Raw genomic sequence first — 10,680 nt, forward strand, 5'->3', positions numbered from 1 at the left:
ATGCTGGAAGGAAGGATAATGAACAGGGACTGACTGAGTTAACCAAGCCCATCAGGGGCCATCAAGGCTCCAAGGAGGCCCGTCCTCCCAAGATGCTCTGGGCCGCGTACTGTGCCACCGACAGTGAAGGGTGTGGGGCCTGAGCAGGGCAGAAGCTCTAATGAAGGCAATCCCCTCTCCTTCCCCATCCATGACTCCTGCTACCCTTGTGCATTTTCTCCGCTTCCTTGATGGCCCCCACTGCCCACTCAACAGGCCCCCAAAAGCCCACCACTGAGGGAGTCAGGCTGGGCAGGAAACAAGCAGCGTCCTCCTCTTGGGCCTGCTTTATTTGGGCGCGGGGTGGGGAGGGCTCTAGGCCTGCCGGGCCCGCAGCAGGGCCCGCACCTGACCGATCTGCCAGTCGACACTGGAGCTCGCTGTGCCACCCAGGGCGGCATACTGCTCCACGCTGTGGCCGTAGTCCCACACGCGGCTCACGTCGCCCGAGAACAGGGGGCTGGGGGAGAGAGGAGGAGGTGGGCCAGGGCCCCGCGGGGTCCCCAGGGGCCTCAGGGGCCCAGGCTCACCTCCTGGGAGGCAGCAGAGGGAGGGGAGGGGGCCGCACCTGATGGTCTGTAGCTCCCTCAGCGACAGCTGGTTGAGGGGGACCCCCTTGGTCTCGGCCATGAACACAGCTTTCCCGGAGGCCTCATGGGCCTGGCGGAACGGCATCTGGGGCAGCCAGGCACGGGTAGCACCGACTCAGTCTTCCTCTGACCCCTGTTCAGCCCATGCCCTCACGCTCCCCCAACCCTCGGCCTGGGGGACATCCCCATCTCCCCCCGCCTCCCCAGCCACCCCACACTCACCCCTTTGCGGACCAGGTAGTAGGCAAGGTCAGTGGCCAGCATGTCAGGACTAAGAGCCCGTGCCATGTTGTCACGGTGAATCTGGGGGACACCGGTGGGGGGAGTAGTGAGTCCTGGGGACCCTGGGTGGTGAAGCTGCCAGCCTCAGGCCCAAGGCGTACCCCCCGTTAGCCAGGATGTCCCCGGCCTTGGGCAGATCCACTCTGACCCAGCCTGCTCTGCTCTCTCTGCTTGAGCCATTTGCCATCATCACTGATGATGTTTAGGGGAGCTCCTGGGGTTGTCAGCACTTTTTCTCAGGGGCCCCAGCCTTAGTGTGCATCAGAACCACCGGGTGGTGGCGGGTAGTGGGTAAAGATAGCCAAAGCAAGGTACTCCATTATTTGTTGGATTATTGTTGAAGCTGGCTGTTAGGCCATAGGGGTTCCTTGTGCATTCTCTCAACTGCGCGTACCGAAATTTCCCATCATAGACGGCTAAAAAAGAAATCTGGTCAGGCCGGTTGATGGGACCCCTAGATTCTAACCCACTTCCATTCTCCTGCAGCTAGCACCTTTCATCTCTTCGCGGGTCTCAGGGGCAGGAGCAAACACCTCCCCACCTCCCCCTGCCCCAGATCTTCTGGATGCACCCACCCTCACCTCCTCTCAAGATCACCTCCTGGCATGCCCATCCCAGGGTGGAGGGGCCTGGGGGACAAGACGGGGGGGCTTGCCTGTAGTGTAGAGATGACACCTGTGGCCACTTGGAGGACAGCACTCATGGTGTCTGACACTTCAAATACGGCTTCCTTGTCCTCCTGCGAGGCACGCGGCAGGAAGTGAGAGCCCAGCAGCCCTGTCCCCCACTGAGGCATCCCCACTGCCCTCCACTGGGAACACTCAGCACCTCGTACAAGCCACACCAACAGAGAGGAGAGTTCTCAAGGGCAGTCAAGGGCTGGGTGCATAGGGTGGGAGGTGGCAATTCCGCGGGGCCCCTGCTTGGATGTGCCAGGGCCCCAAGAAATGGGATGCGGTGTATGTGCAGGTGGGTCCCTCACCCACAGCCCCAGCCTCACACCTGTAAGTCCTTGTTGTAGGTGCTTGGAAGTCCCTTGAGTGTCATCAGGAGCCCAGCACACTGAGAAAAGAGTGAGACTGAGGAGGCTGGACCTCGAGCCCATCCTGGAAGTTCCCTCGGGACCCCCCAGGTCAGCCCAAAAGCCTTGCCCCCACTCCCTGCCCTGCTCACCCGCCCAAACACTCGCCCCGCCTTGCTCCGGATTAGCTCCAGGCTGTCTGGGTTTTTCTTCTGGGGCATCAGGCTGCTTCCGGTGCTGGGGACAGAGATGCTGGGGCTGAAAGGGCTCCCCTGCCCCTCGGCTGGTCTGCTGGCTGGATCAGGTGAGGTCTAGCAGCATGCAGTCCAGGTCTGCTCCAGGGGGCGGGGGGGGGGGCGGGGTGGGGAGGAAGGAAGCCATGCTGGTGGGTGCAGAGCTGGGGTAGGGCAGGGTCCAGCCTTACCTGTAGGCATCTGAGAGCTGTACAAAGCTGAATTCCTTGGTGCCGTAGAGGATGAGATCCTCAGCCATCCTGCTGAGGTGGGTCATGCACAGCGAAGCCCAGAACAGGAACTCAGCTTGTGGGAGGAAAGGGAGAGCAGGCCTTCTGGTCACCAGGCCTCTCTAGCTCCCCACTCAGTCTGGAGAAGCCCCAGGCGGACCAGACTTGGGGTGGGAGGGGGCTGGAGAGGAGCCAGGGCTAGAGGACAAATCAGAGCAGGGTGCGGGGGAATGGCCCTACAGAGGACAAGCGTGCTGGCTCCTAGGACTCACCCACAAAGTCTCGCTCACTGGTGGCATCCATGCTGTTGAGGGTGATGGCCCCAAAGTTCAGTTCTGGAGGAGGGAGAGACGGGGAAGGCAATAGGGCTCGGCTTCCTCTACCCCAAATCAGGTTGCCCAGCCAGCTCCCCCTTGAGACTCTTTCAGGGAGGAGAGTAGGGAGGGGCAGGGGTGGGGAAGGGTCTCTTGTACAGGTCCCAGGAAGGAAGCAGGAGCTCTGAGTGTCCCCAGAGCCATGTACCCCTGCCACCAGCCTTCTCCTGCCCCTCTAGCCTCAGTGTCCATAGGTAATAAATGAGGGTTGCAACCAGACCCCTGCCCCCTCCGAGTGTGTGTCTGTGGGGCCTGGCAGGCGCTGAGGGGGATCTCCGCAGGGGAGGGGCAAGGGCACCTCACCTGCTCGGAGCAGCTCCCGGTCCACACCCAGAGGGTTGCCTGCAATGGCCCCGCTGCAGGAAGAGGGGAGCGCCGGTGAGCAGGGCTCCCGGCACATACGCACGTGCGCACCCAGAGCCAAGCCCTGACTGTCAGGGCCGCTGCCCAGTCAGCGTGGCTGACGAACGCTTGTCCCCATGGAGTGGCAACGGCAGGCTGAGGGCAACTGGCTGGCGGGCTGGGACCTCCCTGGAGAGCTCTGGCCCTGCTCTGACATACTTGCCAGCCTGGTTGCCCCCACCTTAGAGAGAGCCGTGGGTCCAAGCAGGGTTCCCTCCCTTTCGGAGAGGCCAGTTACCCGGCTGGCTGGCCTCCTCTGTCCTTCCTAGCACCTCCTCTTCTGCTGGTCCCCAAGGACCGTGCTAGCCGTGTGGCACAACCCCCACCCCCACCTAGGCCCTCAGAACACTGGGGCCTTACTCACCTCCCCAGGGGCAGGACGTTGACCCGCTTCTGCACCTCCAACAGCCTCTCAGAGTCTCTGGTCAGCGCCACGGCATGGCTGCAGGAAGCCAGGGGGCAAGCGGTCAGGGCAAACTGGGGCCCTCCCTTCTGTCACAGCCCCTCCACAGTACCCCTGCCCTATGCCCCACCCCACTCACCTCAGGATCCAGTGGCTCCAGCGGATGGGCTGAGCCCTCTGCAGGTGCGTATACCCTGGGAAGAGGACGTCACGTTCCCTGCGGGGACGGGGGGGGGGGGGGGGCGGAGAATAGGGGCAGGGGCCTGAGGGGCTCAGCAGCTTCAGGCAAGGGCTGCCTGTGTCACCCCACACCCTGCAGGCCTGAGCCCCAACAGGGAAAAGCAGGGCCAGCCTTCCAAGGATCTGCCTGCACAAGAAACCAAGTGATCTCCTGGGGACAAACACATCATAATGGAGGAGACCAGAAGCGGGGCAGTGTGACCCAAGGACCGGGCCAGGGCTGTGGAGCCTCCCAGAGTAGGACTGGGGCTGGGACCAAATGGGATTAAGTCCTCAGCTCTGAGCAGAGGTTGAGAGCAAAGGAGGGCACACAGAGTGGGTACTACCCGGCAGGGGGAGTCGCATTTGTGAGCACTTTGAGAAGCTCCCAAGGACCTCGGAAGAGCAGGGGGCGCTTTATTTTATTTTATTTTTTTAAAGATTTCATTTATTTATTTGACAGAGAGAGAGAGACAGCCAGAAAGGGAACACAAGCAGGGGGAGTGGCAGAGGGAGAAGCAGGCCTCCCGCGGAGCAGGGAGCCCGATGCGGGGCTCGATCCCAGGACCCTGGGACCATGATCCGAGCGGAAGGCAGACGCGTAACGACTGAGCCACCCTGGCGCCCCGAGCAGGGGGCTCTTTAAAGTAGGCAAGGCAGAGGTGCCGTAGGTGATGGTTTTGTTTTTTTTGTTTTTGTTTTTTTAATCAACAGCTTTTCTGAGCTACAATTCACCTACAATTCACCCATTTAGACTGTACACTTTACTGTACATCTGTTACCACATCAATTTTAGAAATTTTCTTTCCCCCAGAGAAGAAACCTTTTAGTCATTAGGAGTCACTCCCTGTTTCTCCCCAGCACCCCCAGGGTGACTGATGGTTCTTATGACCTCATTGTCCCCCAGGTGGTAAGGTCAGTGAAACAGAGGTCCCAGGGAGCTGCGGAAGAGGAAGGGTCAACCCTGACTGTGACGCCGGATCGGGACTTCTCGGCAGCAAATTGGCCAGGTCGGCCAAGAGCAAAGGCAACCCGAAAGACGTGAGGTCACAGGAGCCAAAACTTGGGACAAGGCCAGCGGGAGGCAGCTTTGGCTGTCCTGTGTCCACGCTGGGTGGGGACCGGGGGGTGGAACAGTGGACAGGGGGCACAGGCAGGCTGAAGGGTGACCCGGGCTGCCCCCAGCACAGGCGGCCCCTTTCCTCAGGCTTCGGGGCATCTGCCTAGTGCCTCAGCCTCCTACTTATGAAGCCTCAGAGGGTGAGCTCGCCCTGCCTGCTGAGCTCGGCGGGCCTGGCAGGAGGAAACGTGGCAGGAAGTGCCCCCGTGCCTGGCTGCTTTGCCTCACTTGGTCCAGGAGTTCCAGGAGGCCCCTGAACCCCAGGGCCTGGCTCCCCGACCGCCTTCACCCTTGCCACCTAGATCTGGCAATCAGGCTGCCTGTCTTAGGGGACAGCAGACCCCGGCTGCCCTCATGCCCCCCTGGGGGTCCACGGGAGACTCACGCCTCTGCCCGGTCCACCATAGTTCTGATGAGCTCCTGGAGGAGGGCAGAAAGTTTAGAGCAGTTCTGTCGCATCCACAGCCTGAGGTCTGTGACCACCTGTGGGGAGGAGAATGTGGCACTCAGGGAGAGAGATGTGTTGCTTCGCTGGGGAGCCAGGACCACCGCCGAGCCCTAAATCTGCCACCTGGGCTCCCCAAGATCGGGAATGCACAGGGCCCGGGGGTGCGGTGGGGCGGGGGCCGTAGGAACTGGTGGCACCTGGTCATTCCGACTTCGGCCTGTGTGCAGCTTCCCTGCAGTCTCACCGATGAGCTCCTGGGGGTGGAGGGAGGCATGGGGTCAGGGTCTGCCTACTTGTAGCCCACTGGGGTCAGCTTAGGCAGGGCCTGGTTCCTCCCAGCCCTGTCACCTTCCCTCCCTACTCCTGGTCCCTGCCATCTCTGCAGAGGCCACCTGCTCTGAGGTCCGGCCTGCCCTCTGCCAGTGAGGAAGGGAACAGAATGATGGCGCTTATGCTCCAAGTGGCCAAGGGTGAGGTGGAGAGGGGAGGCCAGGCGGACAGGTTGGCGGGGGGGGGTCATACCTTCAGACGCCGCTCGTTGGCTGTGTGAATATCTTCATCATTGGGGTTTAGTTTGAAGGTGCCCTGAGCCCACTCCTCAGCCACCTGTAGCAGATGGCAACAACCCCAGGGGTCAGGGGTCAGCTGTCCACAGCCAAACCGGTCCCCGGTCCCACCCCTGGGAAGAGGACGTCTGAACACTGACTGTCTCTGTATAAGAGCTGAGTCCTACAGGTGCGCCACAGGAAGGGTGAGTGCTCCACAGGGGGATGCAGTCCCCACCCCCGAGGGACTTGGTAGGAGCCCCGGACCACAGGGAGGGGCTCTAGGGTGGGGCTTAGGATGTACAGAATACCTTGTCCAGTCCATGGAGTATCTGGTCCATCTCAGCCTTGGTGAGGAGCCCCGCCTTCTCCAGGCCCCGGCTGTAGGCCTTGCTGCCCTGCACATCCACCTCCCACAGGTGCCGGTCGTAGGCAATGGATGAGTTGAACTTCTCCATGATGGGGTCCACTGCGCCCACAAACCGGCCACCCCATAGCTTCCCACTCTGGCCAGGAGAGCAGGAGCAATTAATCTCCTCCCCACCCTTGAGAACAGTGCCTCTCACAAAGGGCCCACAGGAGAGTTATCAAGTCTGATGGCAGTGGGAACCAGCAGGCAGGATTATTTCACTAGACAGATAAGGAAACTGAGGCTCAGAGAGGATCAGGAAATTCCTGAAGTCACTCAGGGAGTCAGTGTGGGAATGTGGCTGAAGTTAGGGTTCTTTCCCACCCTGTGACACTTCTCTAAGGAAATGATGGCAGGGTACAAGGCACCCCTGAGACTACAGCAGAACTTCTGGGACCTTTCCTGCTACACTGACCAAGGGAAGAAGTCACTCTGGAATCCAGAGTTTCAATCCAGCTGTGATACTCCAACGATAATGATAATAATCCTGGCTAACACATATCTCATTCTTGTGTGCCAGGCATAATTGTAATTGCTTAGCATGCACCAACAGAAACTCTCTGAAGTAGGTACCAATTCTGTCCCACTACAGAGAGGGGAAAACCATGGCACAGAGCCCTTGCTGGGGAGGTAGAGCCAGGATTGCAGCCCAGCTATCTGAAGCAGGGTCCGCACTCCAAACCCCATGTTCCACCAGGGCCTCTCTGCGGGCTCTGGTATCCTGAACTTTTGCAGCAAGGACAGGCAAGGAAGCACCTGAGGGGCCCCATCAGGCTCCAGTGGCCTGCATTTCTCTCCCATAGCTTGGTGCAGGGCCTAAGATCCCAACCTCCATCACTCCTTTGGAGAATGCCTCTGGCACATCTGTTATCACTGGCCTTCTAGAAGGTCACTAGCTGACCCTCTGCCTCCCAGGAGCCAAGGGCAGAGGGGTGGGACAGAGACACCTCTGTTTTGAAAGAGTACAGAGGCCAGAGCATGTGACAGATGGGGGAGGGGTACAGAACACATGGGGAGCAGTCCTAGCTCCCAGAATGCCAAGGATTAGGAGAGTGTTCCCTGGGTGAAGGTAGACTTTTTACTTCACTGCCAACTTTTCTGTGGAGGAGAGTTTATAATGGCTGCTGGGGACATATGTCCTCTTCTGTCACCCTGCAACGTCCCCGACCTCTCCTAGCCACCTGATTGTGGGCATAGTACATAACCTCTCTAAACTGCAGGGTCTCCCCTCTTTAAGGACAACAGTAGTACCTATCTGCTAGAGTTGTTATGAGCATTCAATTAGGTAAAATTTCTAAGTGCATACATAGCATGATGCCTGGCACTCAGTAAATGCTCTTAGTAAGGGAGGGGCCAAGGTCTGCCAGAGGCAGGGCGTGCCTTAGCACCAGTCCTGGTTCCTGTGTGCACCGTGGGGGCCTCCCCTGCGCTCAGGCCCCAGGCTGTGAACTGACCCCTCATCGCCCAGCAGCCTTGGCTGTCTGAGGACTCTGCCCTGCAGAAGCAGCCTCCGCCCCCCTCAACCTTTTGAGCTAGATCCGCCCCTTACCCGCCAAGCCTAGCTCTCCCGCCAAGCCTAGCTCTCCCGCAAAGCACCCCATGGCTCCCTTTCCTGACTGCTGGGGCCAGAGGACCAGGGCCAGCCAGTGCCAGTCAGGATTGGGAGCCAGCCGGCCCCTCAGCCAGAAACCTGGCACTGCCTCCTCCAGCAGGCCCTGGACTCCCTGCCCAGGTTGTTAGTAATAACAACTACTTAACAAGTGGGGCTTCAGCCAAACCAATTAGCACCAACCCACAGGACGGCCTGGGGCAAGCAGAAGTCACCTGATGCTCTGGTCTCCTGAAGGCAGTCCACTCTGCATTGGAGCCAAGCTCCCACCCCACTGGCAGGCTTAAAAAGACCCGAGAAAGAGGGGGCCTGGGTGGCTTAGTCCGTTGAGTGTCCGGCTCTTGGTTTTTGCTCAGTTCAAAGTCCTGAGATAGAGCTGCTCTGCTGGGCTCCCCGCTCCGTGGGGAGTCTGCTTGAGATTCTCTCTCCCTCTCCCTGCCCCTTGTGCCGCCCCCCCCCACAAGCTCTCAATCTCTCTCTCAAATAAATAAATAAAATCTTTTTTAAAAAAAGATCCCAGAAGGATGTCAGAATGAGGCACTACCATTTGGGCTCTGAAGAGAGGGGGAGGCCTAATGTGGCTGAAAGGGCACCCCTCTAACCTAGGGCACATCTGGGCCAGGATGATACCTTTGGGGCAAGGAGCACTGGTTTGGGTTGGGATGAATGAGCAGCAGCCAATTTAGAAGGCACAAGGAAAATAACGTGTTGTTACTGTTGGTATCGTTAGCCACCATTTTTATTTTTTTAAAGACTGATTGAGCGGGGACCCCGATGCGGGGCTCGATCCCAGGACTCTGGGATCATGACCTGAGCGGAAGGCAGACACCTAATGACTGAGCCACCCAGGCCTAGTCACCATTTATTGAGCACTTACTACATAGTAGAACAGCTCGGCCCTGTGCTAGGCATTCTACATATGCTATTACACCCTCCTGTGAGTTGGGCACTGTTACCCTGGGAGGTCGAGTGACTGCTTCAGAAACAAACCCACTACACCATGATCCAGAAACTAGCAGGGCAGGCATTCTTATCCAGTTTATTCAGATGAACAAACAGGTCCAGAGAGAGGAAGTGCCTTGCTAGCTAATGAGGACCTAAAAGAACTGGAACCCAGACCTCCTGCTTCCCAGGCCACAGGTTCCCTTCACTGGCATCAAGCAAACAGCCCCTTTTACCTGAAAGCTTCAAAGCAATGACCTCATGATCCAGTACCTTACAGAAGGAGGCAGAGATCTATTATTATCCCCATTTGCCAGATAATTCAACTGAGGCCCCAGAAAAGACACCTATGCCTACTCAGTGGTCAGGAAGAGAACCCAGGAGCCCTCTGGCTCTAAGGAAGAGAGGCCAGTGAGACAGGAAGCCACCAGACACTGGGGCCACTAGGGCTCCAGGGCATGGTCCCCTACCTCCTGGTTCTTTCCACAAGCCATAGTCATGTGGCCTCTTCTACACAGGGACAAGGGCTACAGCAGGAGAAGGGGCGCAGGGTGGGGACTAACAGGAAGGGCATCGGGGAAGAAGGAATGAAGAGGCAAGGGAGCTGAATGAGTGGGCAGCTCCTTTCCTGACCCCTTGCTGGGAGCCCTATCAGGTCAGGTCAGGGCCACCTTCCCTAGCCTTGTGGGCTGGTAAGTGCCACACAGGCTCCCAGGGAGCGGGAAGGGAGAGAGAGCAGACGGTGATGCGGCCACCGGGAAGTCCAGGCACGGGTCTCTCCCAGGCCCGGGCAGGTGCACCAGGAGGTACCCATCGCCTGGAGCCACCGAAGACGATTACCAGGAGGGTGGCCGGCGGCAGGTCTGGCACGGGGAGATCCCGTGTGCAGGTCACGGCCCTGGCTGGCTCCCAGAGTGCCCCTCCCCCTCGTTTGGACACTCGGAGGACCTGCGTCCCCGAGGTCCCACTCACCTCCGATGCCATGTTGGGCGGTTCGTCGTCGTCCAGGGGCCTCGGTGGTCCGGGTCTGGAAGACAAGCCGGGATTGACAACCTCCTCGGCCCCCGGACGGGATCCCTCGGGCGGGGCGGGTTCGGGGCTCTGGGCTTCGGCACTGCCCTTGGCCCAGCGCAGCCTGTAGGGAGGCGGACGTGGGCAGCGCCCAGTGCGCGCCACGGTCGTCAGCGTCCTCCGCTCCGCCCGCCCCGCGCGTCCCGCCCGTCCCGCCTGTCGGGCACTCACCACCTCCTGCCCGCGCCGTCAGTCCCCTGGCCAGCCACCTGGCGGGGCTTTTCTGGCCACGCGAGCGTCAGCTGCGGCCCGGCCCTGTGCCCGCCTCCTGGCGGCGGCCGCACCAATCCCAGGCGGCCTGGCGGGGTGGGCGTTGCCCGCGCCCTCCAACCCCGGCTGTGGGCGGAGCCGTTTCGGGAGCGGCTTTGGGTCGAGCGGCCCCAGGTAGGGGGGTAGGGGCGGTGAGGGTGGTGCCTGAGCGACAGCGCGGAAGGCAACAAACTGTGCCCGGCACGGAAAACACCCGGCCAGGCCTGGCGGGCTCACAAGATACAAAAGGTGAAAAGGCATGCCCGATCATTCATTCATTCAACAAAAGGTAGGCGGCACCTCCTTTGTGCCAGGTAGAGTTGGACACTGAAGAAAAAGAAATGAGCATAAGAAATGGTAACCTGCCTCAAGAAGCCCTGGCAAGGCGTGGACAGGTTTCGGGGAGCCCTGATGGCAGCACGGAGGCCGGCGTGTATTTGGGGATACTCAGAGAAGAGTTCCTTGATGTGATTAAGTATTCAGCCCCGCTAGAC

At 59.8% G+C, this 10,680-nt stretch overlaps 1 protein-coding gene across 3 annotated transcripts; it reads right to left on the minus strand.

Moving 5' to 3' along the window:
* Positions 1-354: 354 nt before the first annotated feature.
* On the minus strand, positions 355-9,888 carry ASL (argininosuccinate lyase). Of its 3 annotated transcripts, XM_028110156.2 has the most exons (16): positions 9,839-9,888; positions 6,218-6,412; positions 5,884-5,967; positions 5,559-5,615; positions 5,299-5,396; positions 3,714-3,791; positions 3,536-3,613; positions 3,073-3,125; positions 2,668-2,730; positions 2,357-2,471; positions 2,085-2,169; positions 1,914-1,973; positions 1,567-1,650; positions 852-932; positions 608-714; positions 355-499 (listed from the first exon to the last, which is right to left on the minus strand). In XM_028110156.2, exons 1-16 carry the CDS (start codon positions 9,848-9,850, stop codon positions 355-357), a joined length of 1,395 nt encoding a protein of 464 aa, XP_027965957.1. In that variant the 5' UTR covers positions 9,851-9,888. The 3 variants fall into 3 exon arrangements, with proteins under 3 accessions (XP_027965957.1, XP_087873254.1, XP_087873255.1); XM_088017128.1 differs by lacking the exon at positions 3,536-3,613; XM_088017129.1 differs by lacking the exon at positions 1,914-1,973.
* Between the last annotated feature and the right edge of the window lie 792 nt (positions 9,889-10,680).

This window comes from Eumetopias jubatus, unplaced genomic scaffold (assembly GCF_037043125.1).
Source record: "Eumetopias jubatus isolate StellerSeaLion01/CBP00866 unplaced genomic scaffold, mEumJub1_p1.0 scaffold_12, whole genome shotgun sequence".
NCBI lineage: Eukaryota > Metazoa > Chordata > Mammalia > Carnivora > Otariidae > Eumetopias > Eumetopias jubatus.

Excerpts from the sequence above, each read along its gene's own strand:
- ASL (XM_028110156.2), bottom strand. Across the intron at positions 3,126-3,535 it reads AACGTCCTGCCCCTGGGGAG|CGGGGCCATTGCAGGCAACC; the intron begins GTGAGTAAGGCC and ends CTCTTCCTGCAG. Across the intron at positions 1,974-2,084 it reads CGGGGCGAGTGTTTGGGCGG|TGTGCTGGGCTCCTGATGAC; the intron begins GTGAGCAGGGCA and ends CTCTTTTCTCAG.